Source organism: Rhineura floridana, chromosome 13, assembly GCF_030035675.1.
Source record: "Rhineura floridana isolate rRhiFlo1 chromosome 13, rRhiFlo1.hap2, whole genome shotgun sequence".
Taxonomy (NCBI): domain Eukaryota; kingdom Metazoa; phylum Chordata; class Lepidosauria; order Squamata; family Rhineuridae; genus Rhineura; species Rhineura floridana.
Window position 1 is genome coordinate 20,905,446 of NC_084492.1, and position 24,667 is coordinate 20,930,112.

The window sequence follows — 24,667 nt, forward strand, 5'->3', positions numbered from 1 at the left end:
TTGGAAACGTGGCAAACTGAAATTAAGGTTAGAAAAAATGAGAAGCCCTGGAGAACTGTGCATTTCAAAGATAGTTCCGTTTCGGTTCTCGTGTTGTTTCAGAAAGTGTGAATTTGGTAGGTTTGCCTTTAAATGCAAACTGAATCAAATTTCTCACCCGCCCCTAGCCACCCCTGGCTTTAGCTGCACCCACCGATTGCATGGAGCCCTCAACAGCTTGCCCCTGAAAAAAAGATTCCTCAACCCAGTGTGAGAGGTACAGTGCTTAAAAGGGAACAGCTGTCTTGTACATTGAGGACCAAGAGGATTATAAGTAGCACTTTATTTGATATATTGCGTTTCTGACACAACTCAAAAGTGGTGAAACCACACCATTGGGAGAGCTGGGGTCTCGTGCAAATGGTAAGTGGACAGGCGGGAAGGGCGAGGGCTGTGAGGGATGCTCTCAGAAGCCAGGGAGTTGCATGAGTATAGCTGCCATCTTGTTCCCCTGAAAGAAGCTCTGTGCCTTTTAACAGCTGCAAAACAGGCAGAAGTTCAACAAATGAAGCTTTCCCCCCCTATGGTACAGAATGCTCCCATTATTACCACTAGCGAGCAAAGCGTTGGGGAGAGGGCTTTGGAAGCAGAAGGTGATGGAAGATAGTGGGATAGAGTGAGGCGGGGGGGAGAAATCTGAGGTGTAGAGAGGCCTTTGGTAGGCTGCGTAGGAGGGTGTATATAAGTCTGACAAGTGGGAAGCAGGCTGCATGGCCAGGTCAGACTGCACCCACATAGACCATCTGGGGATGGGCACCCCTTCCAGCTATGGCTCTGGGGCTGGAGTTAGGCCCAGCAAAGCCAAACCCCCACAAGGGGAAGAAGGCGTATCATTAGGGTGGCCCCTCCTCCAAGCAGACACAGGGGTGAGGCAGCTGCTCCTATTTCTTCACTTTGGCATCATAAGTGCCGGCATGCTTGTAGGCCGACACGTAGCCGCTGGTGTCCACAATGTTCTCACGCCCACTCTTGCCTTTGCCCTTCCCGGTCTCGTCAAAGCGTTCCTTGTGAGAACCCGTGTACTTGGATGTGTCGGTGAGCCTCTCCACTGCACCCACGGACTTGGCTTTCTGCCAATCACAAAAATGAGGGAGGTCAGGACCATTCTTTGTTCAACACCCACCCACCCCCTCAACCAATGACCGTCGCCACTACCTTTGAATGTGGCCTCCCCAAAACCTCCATCTTTACAATCTGATATATCAAGAGATGAGGAGCTGTTTTGTTCCAAGGCTGCGTACGTACTATACATTTAAAGCATGTGACTTCCCCCCAAAGAATCCTGGGAACTGTAGTTTGTTAAGGGTGCCCAGGAATTGTAGCTCTCTGAGGGGTAAGCTGCAGCTCCAAGAATTCTTTGGGGGAAGTTGTGTGCTTTAAATAGAGCCCAAGTCAAAACCATTGGTTCACATACACCAGTACCATCGACTTGGCCCACAGCTCTTCAGTATTACAAACACAGGTCTTTCCCAGTCTTGCAATCTGAGGCTCCTGGGACAGAAATGTTTGTTGAAAACTTTTCTTCACTGCCAAGTTTATGCAGACAATCAAGAAAAACATTTTTTGTAATAGTTAGCTGGTGATCTGTTTTACCTTTTTATTTTTTAAAAAATTCTGTATATATCATTATAGTAATCTCCTTTGATATTTGTTTCCCATTGCAGCATACAATTATTTTTATAAATAAATAAGAAGAGCCTTGCTGGATCATGCCAAATGTCTATCTAGTCCAGAATACTGTACTCACAGTGGCCAACAAGATGATGATAGAAAGCCCACAAGTAGGACATGAGCCCAGTATCAATCTACTGCATATGATCCTGGCTCGATACTGGAGGCAATATAACCATCATGGCTGACAGGCTCACCCTCCATGAATCTGTCAATCCACCATGAGGATTCCAGGGATTGAACCCGGGGCCTTCAGTAGGCAAAGCAGGTTCTCTATCACCAGTTGGGGATGCAGAGGAAACTTATTTATGTGAATTCCAAAGTAAATTGACCTGATCAGCACCTGCTGCACTGGTGTGCACATTGGAACATAATAATCCTTCAGATTTCACATTTCGAATTTTATGATGCAATTCTCCACAAAACAAAACAAAAATGTATTCAAATGCATATTTTAGAATAAAATATATTTAGAAATATGTACAATGAGAGAAAATACATTTATAAATATGCATTTTATAATAAAATATGTAATAAAATAGTTTCTAAATACAAATTTCTATACTGGTTGGGCTGATGGGTTGTAGTCCAACAATATATGGATGACCATAGGTTCCCTACCCTTGATGTACTGCATAAGGATTCTAACTTTTTAGGCCCTGAGGGCAGATCTGAACATCTAAGAAACCGTTGTGGACACCACAGAATACGCATTTCACAGAAGAAAAATTGGCAATACTCAGAATCCTCCTCCCTCCAAAAAACAGGCAAAATACTTACATATACACCAAAACAAATAAATCATTGTTTAAAAAAGCAGGGAACATCCCTCCCTCCAAGCAAAACCCCAACAAAACCACAAAAAAAATCCTCAATTTTACTAAAATAACTCAAAAATTGAGAGGGACAGAGAGTCTTGGTGGGTTCCAAGGATGGTGTCTGAAGGCACCATGGTGCTGATGAGTGTCATGTTGGGGAACCCAATTGTATATAACACTTGACTAGATGTTGCTATTGTGATCTGTGGGAGTGCTATTTCTGTGAGACTCATGAAAAACATTTAGAAGAAGTTTCTAACATATTAGGGAAATTGATATAGAGGATAAGAGTGTGTGTGTCTGCGGGTGTGTGTACATGTGCATGAGTGCGTGTGCGCAAGGGGGATTTGCTAATTCCCATCTTCTGCAGAGCTATGCAAAATATGAACACTTGAATGTATCTTCCCTTTCCTGGGTGCCTCACATCAGTGCGGCTGTTGCAACAGCCCGAACAGCGATGAAGAGCATTGTCCGATATTATTATAATAATGGGGGGCAATACATTCCAGCAGCATTACAGGTGTTCAGAGCTAAAATATTACCCCAACTTTTGTATGGTGTCCAGATTTGGATATATGCTTTCAACCCTAAAGTGGAGTCAGTGCTATCTATTTTTTTGCGTCGAATTTTTGGAGTCCAAAATTGTGTTCCTAACGCCGCCTTGAGAATGGAAGCGGGATCTTACTCAGTTGAATGCTTAGCATGGTTATTTTCCTTTAAGTTTTGGACCAAAATCATGTATGCATGCCCGACAGGTTATCTTTCATCTCTTGGGGAAGAAGGTCACCTATCCACTTGGATGAAATGCTTTTTGGACAAACTACCCTATTTAGGCCTTTCGATTGAATTTCTTTCTTCTATAGAGTTTAGTAAGGCCAGACAGATTATTAAGGATAGGCTTAAGGATATTGATAGACAATCCACAACACAGGCGGCAGCTAAAACATGTTCCCCTTCCCAGCATAATCTCGGTTTTCACTTTCCAAAATACGCCCCATACCTAGATGTCCTAACGAATCCTAAATTCCGTCTAGCCTTTACCAAGGCTCGTTTCAACTGCCTGGAGTCTGCGCTCTTGGAGGGCAGATTCAAGGGCATGCCCTTAGCCCAACGTTTCTGTATATGCAGAAAAGGACACTTAGAAACACTTCACCATGTCCTGTTTGCCTGCCCACTTTATATTGAGGAAAGGGACTTATATATTGCACCCCTTATACAAAAACAATCCAATAGATCTCCAGAACAGTGGTTAACATGGCTTCTATCTGGCAAAAATAGCTCTTATTTGATTCCAGTCGCTAAGTTTTTTTATACAGCACAACGCAAACGTATGTTATCTAATCCTATATTGTAATGTCTATTGCTTTTTTATCCTGTATGTAACTGGCTGTAATTTTATTTTCTTGACGGGTCATTGACCGTAATAAACGTAACGAAAGGAAAGGAACACTTGAATGTATATTATGCAAATCAGCATGGTGTCAAATGCAGGAAATGTAAATAGCAATGTAAGTGCCTCTTGCAAAATCTCCCTCAGTGCACTTAGATTTAAACCAAGGACCACACACAATACTCCAAGCCAAGCTTTCTAGTTCCTGGGCCACATTTGCAGCCCCATCAATCAATGACAAGACCCACCATTACTGCCGGACTGTCCTCAGCTCCTAGACCAGGGATGGGGGATCTGCAGTCCTCCAGATGCGGTTGGACTCCAACTCCCATCAACCCCAGCCAGCAAGGGCAATGGTTATGGATGATGGGAGTTGGAAGCCAATGACATATGGAGGGTCACAGATCCCGCAACCACAGCACAGACCCAACTTGCCCTGCTTCCAAAGCCCTCAATTCGCCCCAGGGGTCTGTTTTGCTCCCTTTCCCCAGCAGTGCCAGCAGCTACTCACAGTGATGCCGACATTGGCTGGTTCTTTGCCTGCCACCAGCTCGCAGATGGATTCAAATGCTTCCTCTTTGCTTTTGTCTTTAAACCTTTTGGGAGCCAGCTCTTCCAAGGCCTTCTTGAACTCCTCATAGTTTATGACTCGGGCTGTCTTTCCTCTGGAATGGAATGGGCATAAGGGATTCAGAGCCAGTTCCCGGGACAGGGCCGCCACTAGGTGGGCAACACCTACCTTTACCCATACACCCAAAGTGGGGAACCTTCTACAGCCTGAGGGACAGATTTCTTTCTATAATTTATTTGCTCTATATCCCACCCTTTCTCCCAGGAGGAGCCCAACCTACTAGGCAACCTTCTGAGGGCGACATGCCAGGCGTAGGTAGGGCCAGCGGAAAAAGTGGGCAGAGCAATGAATGCAAATTATATCTTCGTACGGCAGGCTTGTTCCAACACATGCTCACACATCCCTCTCTGTCTTCCACCCAAGCAACCGAGAGGCATTAGCCAAAGGCACATTCCAGCAAGGCCTGGATGTGGTTGAAGAGAGAGTGTGGTGTGGAGAGAGTCTCAAGGGCCAGACAGAGAAGCCTGAAGGACCATATTTGGCCCCTGGGACTGAGGATCAGTCTGAGTAGCCATCTCTGTGGTGGGTAACAAACCTGTAAGCATTTAAAATGGGGGTTCCAGGAGGTAGGCAGACTAGGCATAATATGCAGATTTACTGCCTTTGTGTGACAGGCAAAAGGATCACCAAAAGGAAAAGCCGTATCGCGCACAGCCGACTGCTTTGCCGACTGCTTTGTATATCGGCTCCCAAAATGGATTCAGGGCAGAGTAAAATGGCCACGTCAAGCAGTCTAAGATCATTGTGGCTTGTGTGACATCACTTGATTGCCCAATGCAATGACTCACAGTACAATGGGTGAACAGATTCTGTTGAGAAGCCTTGCGCCCGAGGCTTTGCAAAATTTTGTAAAATTGAAAGGATATGAGGCCTCTTGCTGTAGCTTTTGATCTGCGATGGCTTATTCACGTGTGCAAGCACAGCACAGTCATCAAATGATAAAATAAGCCTGTCTCAACCTGCCCTAAGATTCTGTTGTTTGATTCTGTGGAGACTGAGGCATTACAAGCATATCACTTGAAGCCAAACTTGGCTTTGCTATTTAACTGCCAAGTGTAACATGGTTCCCTCATCAACCTCTGCTGTGAACTTGGGACTGCCAGGTTTCATAGAAACATAGGAGGTTAGAGCTGGAAGGTACCGTGAAGACCACCTAGTCCAACCCCCCATATATCTACAGCATATCTGATAAGGTGTCGTCCAGCCTCCACTTAAACATCTCCAGCAAATGACAGCCCGTCAGCTTTCAAGGCAGTCTGTGCCACTCTTAAACAACTCTTACCATTAAGGAAGCTTCTCCTATTATTTAGTTAACATTTGCTTCCCTGCAATGTCCAAATAAAGAAACACATAAAGAAACAGTTTCTCATATGCCAATAAGGATGGAAGAGAAATTAGATTCAGATTGATGGAAAACTGAATCTATCAAATTTGCAGAGTCCAAAACGATAGGAGAATAGAAACACAGCCATCCTTTTAAATTCACAGTTATCTGAATTTTGTGCTGCAGTTCTCCAGCCAAACCATGTTTACAAAAATGCATAGATTAGGGGAAAGTGGGCATAAAAATGAATATATTCGTGAAAATAACATGGATTATATTAGCAAAAATGGTGAAGAATTTCATGAGGATTTTAAAAAACACAGCTCGCAAATGGCTGCAGAAATGTGGAGCATCATTATATAATAAGGTTTTTAAGTTGTTGTAACCTGCCCTGGGACCTCTGGGTGAAGGGTGGGGAAACAATAATAAGAATAATCTTAATGCAGAGTGAACACCTACATCTCGTTTTTCTTAAAAAGCTGGAACTACCCGGGGTCACAGTCTCCAGTCAACGATCAACCTACACATTGCATGCAAAGCTATGCCTCTTATTTTCCTTAATTTATTTAAAGCTGCAGTGGGGGGCGATTGTTGTTGGGATCACAGCAAGTGGAGAGGGGAGGTTTCTCCCTTCCCTCCCCAGTGATGATGTCCCCCACTCCCCAATATTTCCCTTCTGTTGTGGCTACAAAGATTAACAAGTGTATCTGAAAAAGCGCCTCCAGCCTCATCAAGGATGCCATGCAACAAGATCAGCCTCAAAAGGCCTCCTCTCTATCCCACCAGTTGAAACAGCTAGACTGGTGAGGATTAGGGAGAGGGCTTTTTCTACTGTGGCTCCCACTCTGTGGAATTCCCTCCCAAACGGATCTCCGTCATGCCCCTGCTATGATGAGCTTCCGCCGGGCCTTGAAGACCTGGCTCTTCAGACAGGCTTTTGGGGTGGGTTAGGTTTTTTATATTGTGGAGATTTTAATGTTTTAATGTATTTGTATGTTTTTATTCTGTATGTCGCCCAGAGTGGCTGGACAACCAGCCAGATGGGCGATTAATAAATCTAATAAATAAACTAAAAAAATTCCCAGTGGTGACAATGGACCCTTTTTTGCTAAGCCTCATAGCCCCCATCAGGAGGGATATTCGGGGGAGTGGTGTCACAGACCTCCTGGGCAGGTCTAACTGATCTCTCTCATACACATACAAATTAAGCTCTAGCTGTTGCTGCTGCAGTCAAAGTGCTTTCCCTTTCAAGAAAATTATACTAGCAGCAATCAATAGGCTTTCCCCCTTTTTTTTTTGGCCAGGACCAAATGCCTAACCTCTCAAACAGCAGCTGACATGGAGCAGTTAAAGAGAAAAAACAAAAGTGTTCCTGCCAATATTGCTGAATCAAACCAGGACAGCAACCATTGAGCAATGTGTGCTCCATCTCCCCAGAAGCACAGATGTGATAAACAGCAATGCCAAAGTAAAGCTGGTGTTGAGCCAAGGAAGACTAAGCTGGTATTTGGCACTGGCACAGAAATTTAAGCCTCCTTTTTGTGGGATGGACGGTTTTCAGCTGGGCCTGCAGCCTGGATAAAGACATGTTTCCTGAACACATGCAGAGTTTCTGTCCCTTGTCACCAGTGACGTAAGTCTTCTGGAAAATTTTGAACTGGAAATTTTTAAAGAAAAAAATCCACTGTCCTAAATCAATTGAAATCAGGTTTAGCACGTTTATATAACTTACATTTAGTAAACAGAAAAACATATGCTGTGTGGTTTTTACAAGCATGCTTTGTAAATATCTCAAACTTTTTTTTCCCCAACAGCCCAAAAATAGTTGATTAGATTAGGAAAGTATTTTATTAAACTTGTCAATCTCAACACACTATCCCTGGGGGATAAGCGCCATTGAACACACTGGGATTTCCTACCTAGTAAACAATCACAAAATTATGCTGTAAGTATTTGGGGAGTGGAGAGAATCAATAGGACATAAGAAGCTGCCTCATACCAAGTCAGACCACTGGTCCATTTAGCTTGGTGTCTTCTACACTAACTGGGAGCGGCTCTCAAGAGGCTCTCCGACAGAGGTCATTCTGCACAGGTCCCTGTAGACAATACTGAGCTAGATGGGCCCGTGGTCTGGCTCAATATAAAGCAGCTTCCCAAGTTCCTAACGTCCTATGAATCAGTTCACGGGGCTTCTGCTCCAGGGGTCAGGGTTCCAGTATTGTGGCCAAGACTTGCCCGGGGACTTGAGCTGCTCCCAACTCATCTCATTTTCATAAATGACGAACTGACATGACACAGAGGCAGCCCCCAAAAGAAATGGGATGAAAGGAGACACTTACTTCACCTTGCTGAAGACAATGTCCACATCCGTGCTGGTGACCCCTTTGCCATCGGTTACTTTGCAGTCCTTGCACAGTTTGGCCCAGTTCTTGCCATTCATTTCTTGCCCTGTAGCTTTGGTGTCCCCATAGATAGCAAACTTTCGGAAGCTCTCCTCCAGCGACACCATGTCCGTGCTCTCAGCCATGATGTTCTACAAAACACACAGGTAGCGGCTCAGATCCAGGCAACAGGCACTACATGTGCTGTTGCGAAGACCCTTTCTAAAGTTCATCTAGGCATTACCCCTACCTAGGGATGGGCGAATCTGTTCATTTCAGCTTATATCTATTTCTCGTTGTTTTAAAAAGTCTTAAATTCAGTTCTCCATGTTTCCTTCTCAGTTTGCAATTAAAAAGAAAAAACGTTCTAATAAAAATTTGTAAGTATTTTAGTGCAAATGTCGCCTAATGTACATATTTTTGTGTGTAACTTTTGCCTCCCATACACATTTTTGCAAAGCAATTTTCCCTAATATAATGCTTTTTTGTATGTTATTTTCATTAATATATATACCAACATGCACACTTTTACCCTCGTTCAGCCTTTCCCAACCTTTGAGTCTCCAGATTTTGCTGGACTACAGTTCCCATAATTCCTGACCATTGGACATGCTGGCTGGGCTGATGGGAGTTGTAGTCCAACAACACCTGAGGATCCAAAGCTTGGGAAAAGCTACACTTGGCTGCAGAACAGCATTGCAAAATTCAATGAAATGCAAATTTCGAAGGATGACAGTGTTTCAGTTCATGTATTGTTCCAGAAAGTGCGGACTAGGCAGGCTCAAGTTTAAATGCGAACTTCATCAGATTCCTCTCCCACCCCTAGCCCCGCCATTGCCTGGGTTTCTGAGAACAGGATGCTTAAATCCTCTGCTTAAATCCCTCCCACAAAAGACAACCCACCACCCCTGGAGTCTGTCCCATTGTCAAACAGCTCTTAATGCTAGGAGGTTTCCGCTAAAGTTTAGCCAAAATCTGCTACCCTTTCATTCCCATCCACTGATTTTATTCCTACCCTCTGCAGAAATATAGAGCAGGCCTGCTCTATCTTCAATGTGAGTGTCAGTGGAGACTGGTGGCTCCGATGTCCGTGGGGCAGTAAATTCACTCCAGGTTTTAGTTCAAACTTTCAAGGAGCTGTCCAAGGTGCTTTCAGAGCCTACTCAGAGTAGACCCATTAAAATTAATGCTCCTACATTAGTCATGTCTGCTACCTTTAATGGGTCTACTCTGAGTAGGACTAGCATTGAATACCACCCATACATTACTGAAAACAACATACAAAAAGTACATTATATCAGGCAAAATGGCTTTGCAAAAATTGTGTATAGCAGTAAGCAAAATTGTGTGCAAGAAATGTGTATATTAGAAACAACTTGCACTAAAACGCTGCTGAATTTTCATGAGAAATTATTTTAGGATAAATGCAAACTTATATGCAAATGAGGAGAACCAAATTTAAGACTGGAAAAATCAGAGACCGAGAGAAGCTGAAAGTGATTGATTTGTCCATCCCTGGTCAAAAAGGCACGCATTCTTACAAACCTTGGCTTGCCCTGGGTAAATGCCAGGACTAACTGGAAGGTTCCTATCAGAAGACACCAATCCCCTGCACAATTATTAACTCAGTCCAATGCTACTCTTGGGAAATGCTGCCCATTTTGCATGGATGTTTGCCCTCAGCTACCCCCTTACTCGGGCTCTCTGCCAGGATCCACCCATGCCCGGGGCAGGCTATTAGGGCACCAGCCAGCCTGGGGGGCTGCCAGGTCCAGGACCTTAGTTACCGCCTGACATTAAACAAAAACAGGCATGTGGGCTTGGCTGCTGGGGCGGTCACAGTTTGTGTTGCCTGGCAATGGTTGCTATGGGCGGGTTGTGCTACTTGGACGCTGTTGCTCTGGGGAGAATAGAGTTGATTAGCATATATACTTAACTCCACACAAACTGGCACACATGTGTGTGTGTGTGTGTGTGTGTGTGTGTGTGTGTGTGTGTGTGTGTGTGTGTGTGTGTGTGTGTGTGTGTGTGTGTGTGTGTGTGTGTGTGTGTGTGTGTGTGTGTGTGTGTGTGTGTGTGTGTGTGTGTGTGTGTGTGTGAGAGAGAGAGAGAGAGAGAGAGAGAGAGAGAGAGAGAGAGAGAGAGAGAGAGAGAGAGAGAGAGAGAGAGAGAGAACTTTTCTCTCTCCTTCAAACTTCTCAGCTGGATTGAGGAACATCCTGGAAATGACCAATGGAGGCCCACAGAACAGAACAGTGCAAGAACTTGAAGACTCAATGCAATGCATGCAGCCACATACTGGGATGCACACACCCCTACTTGCACAGAAATGCATGTGTAGGGGTATAGTCGTCTGGGGTTTCGGGGGGTCTTAGACCCCATACTTTTTTGGGAGCAGGGTCCCGATGTCTCCAGCCAATGAGCAATCAGCCAATCAGCATGAAAGGGGAATATGTTGACCACTGAGAAAAATCTTCTAACATGCCATCTTGTCCTTTACTGCTGATTGGAGCCAATCAGAGTGAAAGGAGGTGAATCAGCCACTGAGAAGACTCTTTTCAGTAGCTAACACTCTCCCCTTTCATGCTGATTGGCTCCTAGGGACATCTGTTGTTGTGGGAGAAGGCATTAATAAGGATCTCATTCTCAACCCAACAGCAAAAAAAAGGGTGTGTGTGTGTGGCTGTGACTATCACAAAGGGACCCTGCACTTTTGAATTTGCCCAACAGCCAAGCTGGGGCACACGTTCTGTAAGCTCAGTCATTTGGACCTCCCACATGAAACTTCAGTAACTTATGGGCATGTGAACACATAGATTTCCCTGACCAGACCCATGCAAGACAGAATATAGGCAAGCATCTGCACATGAACATTTGTTTATATTTTAAAATATATAAATGGACACAGAAATGGATTTATTTCTCTTGAGAGGCATAGGAATTTACATAAATATACCTGTGCAGACACAAGAACACAAGTGTGTGTGTGCCACTAATTGATTTCAAGGAAGAGATGTGCAGTGGCATAAGCCTGTCTGATACCCACTAATTATTTGGAAGATTGTCCCCAAATACTTTTATGTGCAGAAGTGAACTGTGGTTATTCACTGGTGAAAGAAAGGTAGTCTGTGCATGTTCAGAGGAAATACTCTGTCGCTTCATGCGTACTAGAGCTCAGACTCAACACTGAAAACTAGTTTCCTGATTGTTTTAGTTTAAAGTCAGTTCTGGCATCAATAGTCCGATGGGTGCATAGAGACAGTAAGCCAGTCTTGGTCATTTTCCTGAGTGGGACCCTGAACATATGCCCCAAAGTCCTGCCCTGATGGTTCTAATGCATACCATCACTGAATTCAGGCACCAGTGCATTAGGAACCTGAGCATTAAGGACTGAAATGAAGTTGGGCAGAACCTCTCTCTCTCTTCCTCACATAAGTCTACAGATTTGGACTAGACCATTACACACCTGAGGATTTAGTTTTTAATCCATTTTCTAATAATCCCTAGTATGACTCCAATCCAGGATTTCTTTCCTGGTCCATCACACCAGCTCAGAGTCCATCAGTGTATATTTGCTACTACGATGTTCCTCCACACACATACCTCATGTACATCACTTTATACTTTGAAAGTCATACCCCCCAAACGACTGGTTTGGAGGCTCCCTCTCCAGTAGAAGGGTTGTGCATTTCCTAAAACAGATGCCCCTCTGACTGAGATTTAGGTTGATAGCAATCTGCAAGCCCCACAATGTGTCTCCCTAGCATCCGGAAGCAGAGAAGTTGTACAAATGAGCAAAGCAAAGTGCAGATATTTCTCACTTTACACATAAAATACGTGCCCCTAAAAATGGAGGGGCGTGCACCTGGAATTGGCTGTGACTCCCTTCCTCACCTAGAAGCCCTGTGAGTCAGGAAGCCACAGTCAATCAAGGATCCTCTGTGAGTCAAGCAGTCACAATCTATCAGGGATCCTTGATGAGTCAGGGAGTCACAATCAATCAGGGTTCCCAGGTACACATCCCTGTGTGTTTAGGGGCACATGCTTTATCTGCAGTTTGCTGTCAGAGGGCATCTATTTGACCCACAATAAAAGGAAAAATACCCAAAGTGCTGCTCTTTTGCATTTGAGGAATACTCACTTGTCCTTCACACTTGACATGTTTACTGTGGGCAACATCAGTTGTAGCCATAGCAAACATGATTGGCACATGAACTATGAAGCTGCCAGGTGGAGGGCAGCAGCCCTTAATCCCTGTATTTATTTAATGTATTTATTTAAACCTATTCTACCTTTCCATGGTTGCTCAAGCTTATGTAGGGATTATTTCATCATATCGCTTAATTAACTCAATCATTATGCTTAGCTCGCTAGTTGCAACTTCTCCAGAGAACTTGGATACACAAATAAACACACACACACAAACGTGAACTGGCAACACAGGCCGTATCCAGACAACATACTGTTTCAGTTCAGACATATCAAATCCATACTTTGTGCTGACTGTAGTTTGGAACCAAAACCATGGTTTTTACTTCCAAAGCTACAACGGGCAAACCATGTTTAGAGCTGCTTGTCTGCTTTTGTTTTCTGTCCTCTCAGCATTCAGCATCACACGTTCACTCCTGCCTTGAAGGTCCAGCAGACTCTAGAGGCAGAACTGCAGCCATAAGTATGATTTATTAACTCACACACCATGCTGAACTACAGTGATCACAAATCATGGTTGCAAACTCACCTTTAAACCATAGTTTCTAATGCTGGTTTGCCAGCCAACCTTAATTCCTGGTTTGTCAATTGACAGGGCTCGCCTGAAGTTCTCAAATAAGAATGTTCAGCCATATTTGGGAGGGCCGAACATAAAATAGTGGGTGAATGTGACTTCCCTCTTTTTTGTTTTTTGGGGGTGAGGGCAACACTGCTTGGCACATCTCCAGCCTCCATTCAGCTGATGGCTGCCTCCCCGTGCCTCCAGAATGATGCTATGTCATCATGACATACACATGGGGGGATTAAAAATTGGAGCTGGGATGCTGGTATTGACACACACACACACACAAAGTCACCACTACAAATCAACCCCCCTTTCACATCCGGTGAGTTAGGCTGCAACACCAATGAGCCACTTCTATCTGGACCGGGGTGGCTGGTGGCTCAGTAGGGCAGTGGAATCTGCTCAGAGTTTCAGTCTGAACTTTCAAGCTGTCCAAGGTGCTGAAGCGAAGTAGGTTAGGGTGAAGGTAGCAACTGGTCCAAGTACGTTTGACAGCTGAATGGAGATTTGAACCTGGGACTCCTCATTCTTAGTACAAAACTCAGCCCATTATGCAACACTGTAACCTCATCTTTCTTTCAAGGCACTAATGGCAGTTTCCATGATTCTCTCTCACACACATCCTCATTTTCTCTTCATGAGAACCCTGATCAGGCTGAAAGGCAGTGGCTGCCCCTAGGTCATCCAGTGAGTTTCATGACCGGGAGGGGATTTGAACCCAGGTCTCCTCAATTCTAGTCCAATACTGACTGTACAGCACACCTAGGTCCACACTTACGCGGATGCATGCTCATTTAGTCCAGACCACTAAAACATACACCTTAAAACTGGGTGACAACATTCAAGCTGCAAATTGTTGCTCATTTTATGACATTTTGGAGCCTAACTGTTGATATTTGAGACTGAGGATGCCCATTGGTCTCATGTAGATACATCAAGCTCCCTATTTCCTATCCTAAATGTCTGACTTTTGTCCGTTGTATGAGCTGAGCTTGGCAGCTCAAGAAGGTCTTAACAGGGATGCCAGGTCAACACTTCAAAAGTAAGACAATGCATCTGCTTGTGTATGCTACACAATGCTTGTGGACAACAATTCCTCCCACTCAGGGTGAGAGCCTGGCTGGGTTGGAGAGCAGAGGGTGAAAGGTGTTAAGTTGCTCAAAAGCCAGAGTGAGAGTGTGCTGGCTAGGGATGATCTGTCAGTTCTGGTTCTCTCCATCTCTCATTTTTCCAATCTTAAACTCAATTCTCCATATTTCTGCAGCAATTTGCAGATTTTTTTAAAAAAAAATCTCCAGCATTTTAGTGTGAATTTCTCCTAAGAAACACATGTTGTGACTAATAGTTCTAATACACACACTTTTGCAAGCAATTTCTTGTCATATAATGTATTTTTCTGAGATATTTTCACTCACAGATTTATTTTTATGCCCACTTTCCTCTAACACACATTTTTATAAGCATTGTTTGGTTGGCGAAATGCATTGCAAAATTTGAGTAAGTGCAAATTTCAAAGGATGGCTGTGTTTCGGAAAGTGCGAATTTGACAGATTTGTCTTGAAATGTGAACTGAATTAAATTTCTCATGCACCCCTGCTGCTGGGCCAGAGTGGGGCCCTCTTTTTGTGTGAGACAGAGGGGGAATGAGTGGGCAGCCATAGCTGATACATGGGGGGGAGCTCTTGCTAAGATCATGGGTTGTTTCATCTGTCCGAACGTTCTGTGTTTGGCTTTGCCTAGGTTACATGGGAAACGTCGCTTTTTGTCTTTATTGTAGTTTTACCTGCTTGCCTTTTGATAGAATGTGTCACTTGTTTACTGGACCTGCTTATAGGGTTTTGTCAATTTTGGTATATTTTTTCTGTTTATCTTTATTACTTTATTCCCCACTGCAGGACTGAACTTATTCAATGAAGAGCGGGCCATAAATATTATTAGTAAATAAATAACGACCACAGTCTGAAGGCCAGTCTTGAAGTGGCATTTGTCATATATTTTGGGATTGTGTAGGATACCAATAATGTGAATGCACTGCCTTCAAGTCGATTCCGACTTATGGATACTGATATCTTTAACGAAAGTAGCCAGCAGCAGTGTGTGGCGTCGTGTTGGAAGAGGAAGCTTAACCTTAGAAGTGGGGAACCTCAGACCTGAGAACCAAATGTGGCCCTCTAGGCCTCTCTATACAGCACTCGAAACTCTGTCCAGGCGACACTCCTCAGCAGCCTTACTTCACACCCTCCTCGAATGTTTTTGCTTGGCTTCCTATGCTTGAAGGATAGACAGTGGTGAGTGATGGTGTGTAGAAACTAGCCAAATGTATAAGATAAAAATTTACATTCATTGCTCCACCCACTTTTGCTTCTGGTCCTGACTACCACTGGCATGCAGTCTCCAGAAGGCTGCCCAGATGAGAATGTGGCCCTTGATTTGAAAAAGATTCTCTACCTCTGAAGTAACCCTTTGCCCCTGCTGTGGTCCCAACTTGAATCAGACCTCCAGCACCCGCTCTTGGCAAGGGAAGGAAAGTTCCCAGTTTTCTTCTCATTGCAGGTAGCAGGTAAAGGGACCCCTGATTCCAATCAGGACTGTGCAAGGGGCAAAGGGTTAAAGCTCTCCCCCATGGTTGGAATCTGGATTTCTCCTCCCCACAACACTGGCCAGCCATTTCCAACCTGGTGCCTCCATATGTTTTAGCCTACAACCGCCAATCCTTGGCCATTGGTAGGGATAGGAGAGAAATTTGATTAATTTTGCATTTAAAGGCGAGGCTACCAAATCTGCACTTATTTATTCAATTTCTTAGTCGCTCATCTGGCTGGCTACCCAGCCACTCTGAGTGACGTACAAAGCAAAAAACATATAAAACATCAAAAACACCAAAACACTAAGCAAGAAAGCTAAACAATAACATAGAGACTAACTTTCCGAAACAATACGCAAAGCGAAACACAGGCCTCCTTTGAAATTCACATTTCTCCAAATTTTGCAATGTGGTGCTTTCCAACTATGTAATGTGTGCAAAAATGCATATACTAGGGTAAAATATGTATTTAAATACATGCATTTAAAATACCATACAAAATGCATTGTATTAGGGAAAATACAAGTCTGTGTATGTGCTGGAATTACTTTTTAAGATTTTTTAAAGCTTTTTTTAAAAAGATGTTTTTAAAGAAGTTTTGTTTTAATGTGTTTTTAAAGATGTTTTGCTTTAATATGTTTTTGAAGATGTTTTGTTTTAATACATTTTAAAGTATTTTGTTTTTAAGATGTTTTAGAGCATTTTTAGTGTTTTTCTTTGCTGCCCAGGGCTCCTTCTGGGAGGAAGGGTGGGATATAAAATTAATAAATAAATAAAATAGATTTGTGAAAATATTATATTAGGGGAAATTGCATGCAAAACTGTGTATAGTAGGGGAAATTTGCACTAAAATGCTGGATTCCCATGAGGACCTTTTTTAAAAAAAATCACAAGCTGATATGGAAATGAACTTAAGACTAGAAAAATGAGGAACTGAGAGAAACATAAATGGACATATTTGCCCATTCTTTAACATTGGCCACGCTGGCTGGGGCTGATGGGAATTGTAGGAGGGTACCAATGGGGAGGCTTGTTTAAAGAAATCACTTACATATTGCTAATCTACATGATAAACATCACATCTAGTTTGATCCTGAAATAAGTAAATTGAACCCCAGTGTAGTCAATAGGCTTAGTACACTTAACTCTATGTTGGAGTGTGGTCATTATGTCTTGCTGTCAATAAATGGGTTCAACAAAGTATCTCTCTCCCCACATTATGCTAGAGAGAAGCGGCCATTTCCCCCGCTGGCAAGCTTACTCACTTACCTGTGTGAGTGCAGGGCAAAATAAATCAGTGGACACAGTACTCCAGATGTGATCTGGACACAGTGTTTTATTGCATGTATTTAAAGGAGCAAGAATGTTATTTTGTTTCATGTTGCCAGTTCTTGTCCAGCTGTTTTCAGTGGAAGAGGAGAGAAAAGGCAAGTCTGGGGTTCAGGGGAAAGTGATGGTACACTCATACCCATCCCTTGTGGAGATGGGAAACAAAAACTAATTATTTTCCCAGGGTCCCCACCAAATCTGCCCTGCCTATACATCCAACAGTTACCTATGGGACATACAGAAAGGAATGACACCAAACAGTCACTGGGATCCATCAGAGCAGTAACCTAGCGGGGAAAGGCACAAACTAGATATGTTAAATATTTTATTCGATTTTAAGTGCTTTAAGCTTGTCCCCCTCCTTTAAATAATAGCTGCAATAGTAGCATGGGGAGGGGATTTCTCTCCTCCAACATGGTGGGAAGGGCTTCAGTCTTCCGTCTCATGCACTGCAGTCCCGATCCTGACCCCTTCTGCAGCTGTTACTTTAAAAAAAAACAGCACGTGGGGGGGGGAGTTACATGCAACAATGCATTTAACATTGTCCGGTTTTGTCCTAATGTTACCCTTATTCCTGCCCTTTACATCCTACAGATTTGCAATATTCTAGAAAAATGAGTATCCCAGAAAATACAAATGAGGTATATAACCCAGCACCTAAATAATACCAAGGGCTCTTCCAGACATCCTTTTTATTGTGCGTTCATGGTGATTTGTGTTCATGATGGTACCGGGCCGGTTTATGTGATCTACCATTCAATACTGTTTGCACCTGCAAAACTTTCAGGGCAGATATACTGCTTCATTTCCAATCAGTGAATGATCTGTAACTTCCTGCTGAAATCATGTAACTTCTCATACTGCATATATCCTGGTTTGTTTTATTTTAGTCCCACTTCCTTGCACTTTTGTGCCAGAGTGCCCCTCCAGACATCACTAAAGCAGTAAACCTGGGGAAGCACCACAAAACAACTAATAAAGTGGAACAATGTGTGGATGGCCCGGTACAAACTCATCTCTAACACATTATCATTGCATCAGTGACATATTGCAGAAAACACACCCACACACAAAAAGCAGTCTGGTAGGGCCCTTAGTCAATTTTAAGAAGGGCACTGACAAACTGGAGTGAATCCAGAAGCGGGTGACCACACTGGTGAGGAGTCTAGAAGGTAAACCCTGCCAGGAATAATTGAAAGTGCTGAGTATGTTTAGCCTCGAGAAGAGATGATTAAGGGAAGATATAACTGTCTTCAAATATCTGAAGGGCTGTCACATGGAAGATGGAGCAAGCTTACCCTCTGTTGCTCCAGATGGCAGGACTAGAACCAGGCGGTGGAAATTGCAGGGAAGCAGATTTCAGCTAAACTTTAGGAAGAAACTGCGACAGACTGCCTTGGGAGGTGGTGGGCTCTTCTAAACTGGAGATATTCAGAGGTTGGATGGCCATAAGCTAGGGATGCTGTGGTTGCATCCTGCATTAAGCAGGGGGCTGCACTCGATAACCTCCAAGATCCCTTCCAATTCTGTAAATCTATGATTAATCCATAATCAACTGATTTGATGCCCCTGATTAAGTAGCGAAGATTTTTAACCAGCACAGTAAAAAAAATTTTAAAAGTACTTATGCAAACAGCAGGTGGCAAACTCCATCTTAAGGGGCATTCCCTACTGAGTACAAGGGATGGATGATCAGGTCTGCTGCAACACATGAGCGCATCACGCTTTTTTGGACTTGATTTTCTCTTATGCAAATGCATGCAGATTTACAATGTAATCCCAAGCATGTTTACTTGGATGTAGAGATGTGAAAGCAGGGTGGGGGTGGAAAAGTGGGAGGACTTCCCCCCATTTCCCCCTTATTTTTCCACACACCCCCGAAAAAACAGGGGGAACTGTTGTTTCCCCGGCCTTCACATGTCTATTCAAAAGTAAGTTCCACTGACAATTTACTCACTAGTAAGTGTGCAGGGAATTCAGCCATAATCAGTTCATCTCCAGCTGGGTGACAGTTCCTAACAGGAACATAGGTAGCTGTTTTGTGTATCGAGTCAGTCCATTGGTCCACCTAGCTTGGTAGTGTCTACACTGAAGGGCAGCAGCTCTCTGGGGTATCAGATAGCAGTCTCTCTCCCAGCCTATCTGAAGATACCAGGAATGGAAGCTGGGACCTTCTGTATGCAAAGCAAATGCTCTACCACTGAGCTATGGCCAGCTTGCCTGACGCTGCTTTCTATTCCGCGAGTTCAGCTCAACTGCTATAACCAGAAGCATGAGAAATGATATCATCAAGCCAGAACAATGTCACCCACCGGAGAATCTCTGGCTGACCGCATTTCTGCCAGCACATAAATTCAGACATGCATCACACCACGTTCTTGCATTGCTCTTATTGCATTGTAATTTTACTGTATATTTTTTACTGGTTATTTCTTATGTAATTTCTTATGTAATTTTTCTTTTCTTTTTTGTAATATGTTTTAATACGTTGTTCACCACTTTGGGGGCCTTTTGGCCAAAAAGTGGTATATAAACAAACTATAAACACCAGATGGAGAAGGGCGTCTTCATGCACAATGCTAAAAACACCTTTGCAAAGCATCTTTCGTGCTTTTTGTGGGAATGCATGCGACTACTGATCATCCAGGATAAAAATCAGAAGACGGTTGTTTTTAGGAGCCTTATCCCAAGTCAGACCGTTCATCCATCCCACCCAGTATTGTCTCTGACTGGCAGCAGCTCTCCAGGATCTCAGGCAAAAGGTCTTTTCCATTCCAAGCTTTCTGGTCCTTTAACTGGAGATGCCAGAGATGCATGCATCAATTTGTGATTCTCACAAAGATTTAAATTGAACAGGCATTACAGCCCAGGATGGATAAGCGGAAATTCCTAACTTACCCGCCTTACGCCCATTGGTTTGCTGGCGTTCACACAGAGATTGCCAAACTAGGTGAGGATCCAAATTTAGCCATGTTTAGAGTAGCCCCACTAATTTCAATGAGCCTACTCTAAGCATGACAAATTCTGGATTCAGCTCTACATTTGTAAGCAACAGTGCATACACAAGATCCCTTACCACAGATTAGTTATGCTTCAAGAGTGAAGAAGTCCTGCGTTGGAAATTTAAAAAGACATCAGCCTACGGCGAAGATTCTAGAAAAGAAAAGAAAAAAGGTCGACAAAGAACAGCAGAAGTCATCGGAGCCCTTTTCAAGATGCAAAAACAGGCATGGGAGATGCAAAAAAATAAAAGAGCAATTTAAGGCATCAGGTGCAAAAACGCTTTAGGGCTCCAGATCCAAACACACTTTCCTGGGAGTAACTCCCACTGAAGGCAGTGGTCTGTCTGACATGCAAAAGGATCCACAATGAAAAGCTGTACATTTCACTGGGGGAAAAGAAAAAAGATGTCTTCTGCTTTTTGTTCTATAACATGATTAGCATGCAGACCTAGGTACAAATAAACAGCACCCAAGGGAAGCTTTTCAGAAGGTCATGTGCAGATATGCCAACTCAGGTATGTGGTGCCTCATCTAGGGAGTCAACTGCACATCAAAACACAGCTGAGGCAGAGCTAAGTCCTCCATTTCCAGGTCTGCAGTGCAGACACAACACAGGGATTCAGAACAGAGATTGCCCCTTTGACAATCTAGTGGTTCACCCAATCTGGTTCCTTCAATAAAGGAACCCAAAGGGCATTTCCCACCCTTTTAATACAAATCTATAGTGGGACGAGATAGTCTCATCCCTGTGTTCATTAACTGTGACCAAGGAAGAGGAGGAATTATTCCCAATTAGTAACCTGGGAGCAAAATGACGTCAGCCCCCTGTGTGCAGGCAGACATCCCACAATAAGCACCCCTGTCTGGAAGCAGCCCAAATGATCCTGCGACCCTAAATACCCCGCAGCAGCCGCGATCCTGTGCATGCATACTCGGAAGTAAGTCCCGCCGACTTCAGCAGGATTTATTTCTTTATCTGGAACCAAAGAAAACGCATGGAAGGCAGCAGGGCTTACTTCTGAGCATCGGCACTGTAGCTTTCATAGAGAGGGGGGAATCAAAGACGACACCGCCGGAGACACCGAGACGGCGAGGAAGGGAAGGAGCGGGAAGACGCAGAGGCTGGGTAGCCTTGCCTAGTGGGTGGATGGCACGCAGGCGGTTGCTGCAGATGACCGTAGGAATGGAGAGTCGGGGGCTCTTCAAAGCCTCCGCCTGCAAGAAGCCTGCGGGGTTCCCAGGAGCCCACCCCGGCTCCTCTCTACCCTGCCGCGGATTCCCCCCGCTTAGCTACGCCTCGCCTCCCGCGCGCGCTCCTTACCCTGCTCGCCTTCCACTACACTGGAAAAAAAATGGGAACCACCTCTCTGGCTCTTCGAGCAGCGCCGCTGCCGTCAGGGCGAGGCTCTGCTGTTGATTCCCGTCTCCATGGAGACCTCAGTGACACTGGGGTGGGGAATAGGAAGCGGCAAGGGGGGGAGTGCAAAGAGATGAGAGGCCGGGAGAGCCAAGACAACTCCCGTCCCCTCCCTTCCACAGACGCAGGCGCGATGGGCAGCCCCCCCCCCGTCTGCAAAATCCTGGGCCCACAGCCAAATGGGCCATTAGCGCAATGGTTGGTGACGATGAGGATGATAGCGGGGACTTGCTGCTGCTGCTGCGGTTGGCTCCGGAACATTAGCAGGGAATAAATGGATTATTTATTTATTTATTTATTTATTTATTTGTGAATAAATGGAAAGAGAGCGAGAGAGATGCTTTTGCCTTCTTCCAGAAGTCCTCAAAGGCCTTTTTCCTGCACGCTCTCCTCCAGTGGAGGCTGGGCCAAAGTTGGGGCAAATGGGTCATTGCCCCACCAGTCTCAGCGAGACCCCACCTGCCTACTTTCCTGCTTATCAGCCAGGCCAGGGGGCAGCCCTGGCTGTCAGCTTCCTTCCCCTCCTGAATCTGTGTGGCCCCTGCGGAACTCATCAGGGAGGAGGTTGGGGGCAAAACTAGAATGAGTTGTCTCTGCCTGTCATTGGCTCTGACTCCATCTGCTGTTGGGCTCCCTGCCTTCCACCCCACCAGTCCCAATGGGCTGCCACTCGGCCACTGTGTACACTTGGCACAAATGCCTTCCCTTTTCTTAAACTATAGGAGGCTGGGCCCAATAACCTATAGGACCCTGCAGAGTTGCATAGTGGAATGGAGAGTTTTTGAGTGAGCTATGTGTGTGTGTTCGAATCTTTGCTAAGATTCTACTTTCCCTGCAAATTAGTCAGTTTAAGCTTTCTTATTTTAAAGCTTTACTTTAATAACTACTTTATTCTGGAAGTACATACTTGATAGGAAAGAGTTCTATATCTAGCTAACTAGCTATGCTGGAGCAGCCGGCACTGGTCCCAGTGCTAGCCCTCATGCTGGTTTAGAGGGAGAGACAAAGGAAAGATGTCTGCTCCCCTCTCGAAAAACGGGTGGAAGGTGGGAAGGAACAGGGATCAACATTCCTTGCATATCAGTCTAGCTAGCAGGAAGGAAGAGACAGCAGGAGATCAAAGGACAGGTATAGCCTAGCAACCAAGAGGTCTCCTCTCTAGCTATGCCTTTAGCCCCATGCAGCCTCGACCCACAAGCTGGAGTTGAACCCCATATATTCCAACATAAACTCCATTTTTCTTTTTCTTTTTGCAGTGACTAGACCAGCTTTTGCCAGACTGTTGCCCTCCAGATGATTTGGACAGCCAGCAAGGTGTAGTGTTTAAGACAGTCAGACTAAGACCTGGGAGGCCAGGGTCCTGCTGTCTCAGCTTAACCCACTTCACAGGGTTGTTGTGAGGATAAAATGGGGGAGAGGATAGGGAGGGGGGAAGCATGTCTGCTACCTTGAACTCTTTGGAGGAATGCTGGGATATAAATGTAATCAATAAATAAAACTAATACATAATACCATAATTTCGGGGCTTAGGGCCAGCCGTCCCTTCGTATTGAGGTGTTGTGACTTATATGTTGCAGGCATTGCCTCAGGAATGTTACAATCTATTGTCTGACTGGGGGCCTTTAGGGAATTCACAGGGAACTGCACAGATCTTTTCCGGGCTGAAATCAATCCATTTTCCTTAGGTTCATCTTTGGTGTCCTAAAATGTGTCTCTGGAGCCACCCTTAATCTAGAGGCTGGTCTCAGTTCCCTAAAATGCTTAGCCTGGACTTATGCTATTCATCTCTGGCTTTGCTGCTGTCTGGTGCTTACCCATAGCTTCCTTACATCTCAGGCAATGAGAGATTCTGCAGAGTCATCTTGGTCAAAGACAGTGGTGAAAAAAGTTACTTCAGTAGGCCTCTCTCCTTCTGATCTGCTTTCTATGGATTTTGAAAGCACCAAAGGGATTGTCAAACAGAGGCTAGTGCATACTGATAACCAAGAGCTCTCTGCAGTCCCACAGGGTCCTTGTTCTCCCCAGTCACTGGGTCTATCAGGTTTTCTTCACAAAGACGGGATGCCCTAAGCTTAACCCTAAGCTGGTTATTTATTCCCAAGTATAGGAGGGCATTCTCTTTGGCTCAGTTTAATGTCCTACCCTCTAAACCTTTGGATGGCAGATATAAAAAAACTTCAAGAAACAACAGATGTTGCCCCTGTGATAATGACAAAGTGGAGTCTATTTCATACGTCCTGTTTAATTGCAGCTATTATGAAGGGGGCCAGTGGCATCACTAGCGGGAGTGTGGGGGAATGCGGACCTCTGGTGCGTGCCCTCCCAGGGGCATGGACGAGGTGGCTGGGCTTGTGTGCGCGCGCCTGCGCGCGTGCACTCAAGGCCAGCCACCCTGTCTATGCCCCTGGGAGGACGCAAGCTGGAGGGGCACCCAGCCGCAGAAAGCCTGGGAACACCGGCACACCTCCCTTGCCCCGCCGACACTGCTCCCGCTCCCGCTCTCGTCCGCCTGCCCGCCCGCCTCCGAGGAGGAGTCGGTGCAGCCTTGCCGGGCAACAGCGCGGGGCGGGGTGGCTCTGGGTATCACCCCCCTCATGGTGACACCCGGGTGCGGGCTGCACCCTCCGCACCCCGGTATTATGCAGTCTTTTCCAGGCTGTTCTTTTGAGTTCCTTTTGACTGTTTTACTTGAGGGTTCAGATAAGGCAATTACTGAGCAAGTGGCAAAATTCCTGAACTTGGCCATCCGGACTAGACCCTGTATGATTGTCAATGGTAATTAAACAACTTGGAGTTGTTTATATAATCCAGTTTGTTGCTCGTTGTACCCTGTGTTACTATGTAGTCTTATTTTATAACTCCCAGCATTATGTTTTATATATGTGATCTGTTGATTGTAAATAACGATTTATGATGATGAACTAATAAAAATGTAAATGTACTGCCTTCAAGTCGATTCCGACTTATGGTGACCCTATGAATAGGGTTTTCATGAGGCTGAGAGGCAGTGACTGGCCCAAGGTCACCCAGTGAGTTTCATGGCTGTGTAGGGATTTGAACTGTGGTCTCCCAGGTCGTAGTCCAACACCTTAACCACTACGCCACACTGGCTGTCATGATGAACTAATACATAAATAAAAATCCCCATCAGCCCCAGCCAGCAGGTGCATCATATGTTGTTTATGTTTATTATGAGCTCTATGGCCAAGTGGGCATTTGAACCAGGGTCTCCCAAGTCCTAGCCTGTCACTCTAACCACTGTATCACACAGCCACATAAGGAAGAAAGTGATCCAGAACAGAAGTGC

General features: G+C 44.8%; 1 protein-coding gene across 1 annotated transcript; it reads right to left on the reverse strand.

The window, feature by feature from the left end:
- Positions 1-320: 320 nt before the first annotated feature.
- On the reverse strand, positions 321-21,383 carry TPPP3 (tubulin polymerization promoting protein family member 3). Its single transcript, XM_061593995.1, has 5 exons — positions 21,265-21,383; positions 20,018-20,094; positions 8,213-8,406; positions 4,430-4,583; positions 321-1,109 (listed from the first exon to the last, which is right to left on the reverse strand). Exons 3-5 carry the CDS (start codon positions 8,398-8,400, stop codon positions 921-923), a joined length of 531 nt encoding a protein of 176 aa, XP_061449979.1. The 5' UTR covers positions 8,401-8,406; positions 20,018-20,094; positions 21,265-21,383; the 3' UTR covers positions 321-920.
- Positions 21,384-24,667: the final 3,284 nt, after the last annotated feature.

Coding starts and splice junctions, on each gene's coding strand:
- TPPP3 (XM_061593995.1), bottom strand. CDS start 8,400: ATGGCTGAGAGCACGGACATGGTGTCGCTGGAGGAGAGCTTCCGAAAG. Junction 4,584..8,212: donor ATTGTCTTCAGCAAGGTGAA/GTAAGTGTCTCC, acceptor ATTCCATTCCAG/AGGAAAGACAGCCCGAGTCA. Junction 1,110..4,429: donor CAGCCAATGTCGGCATCACT/GTGAGTAGCTGC, acceptor TGTGATTGGCAG/AAAGCCAAGTCCGTGGGTGC.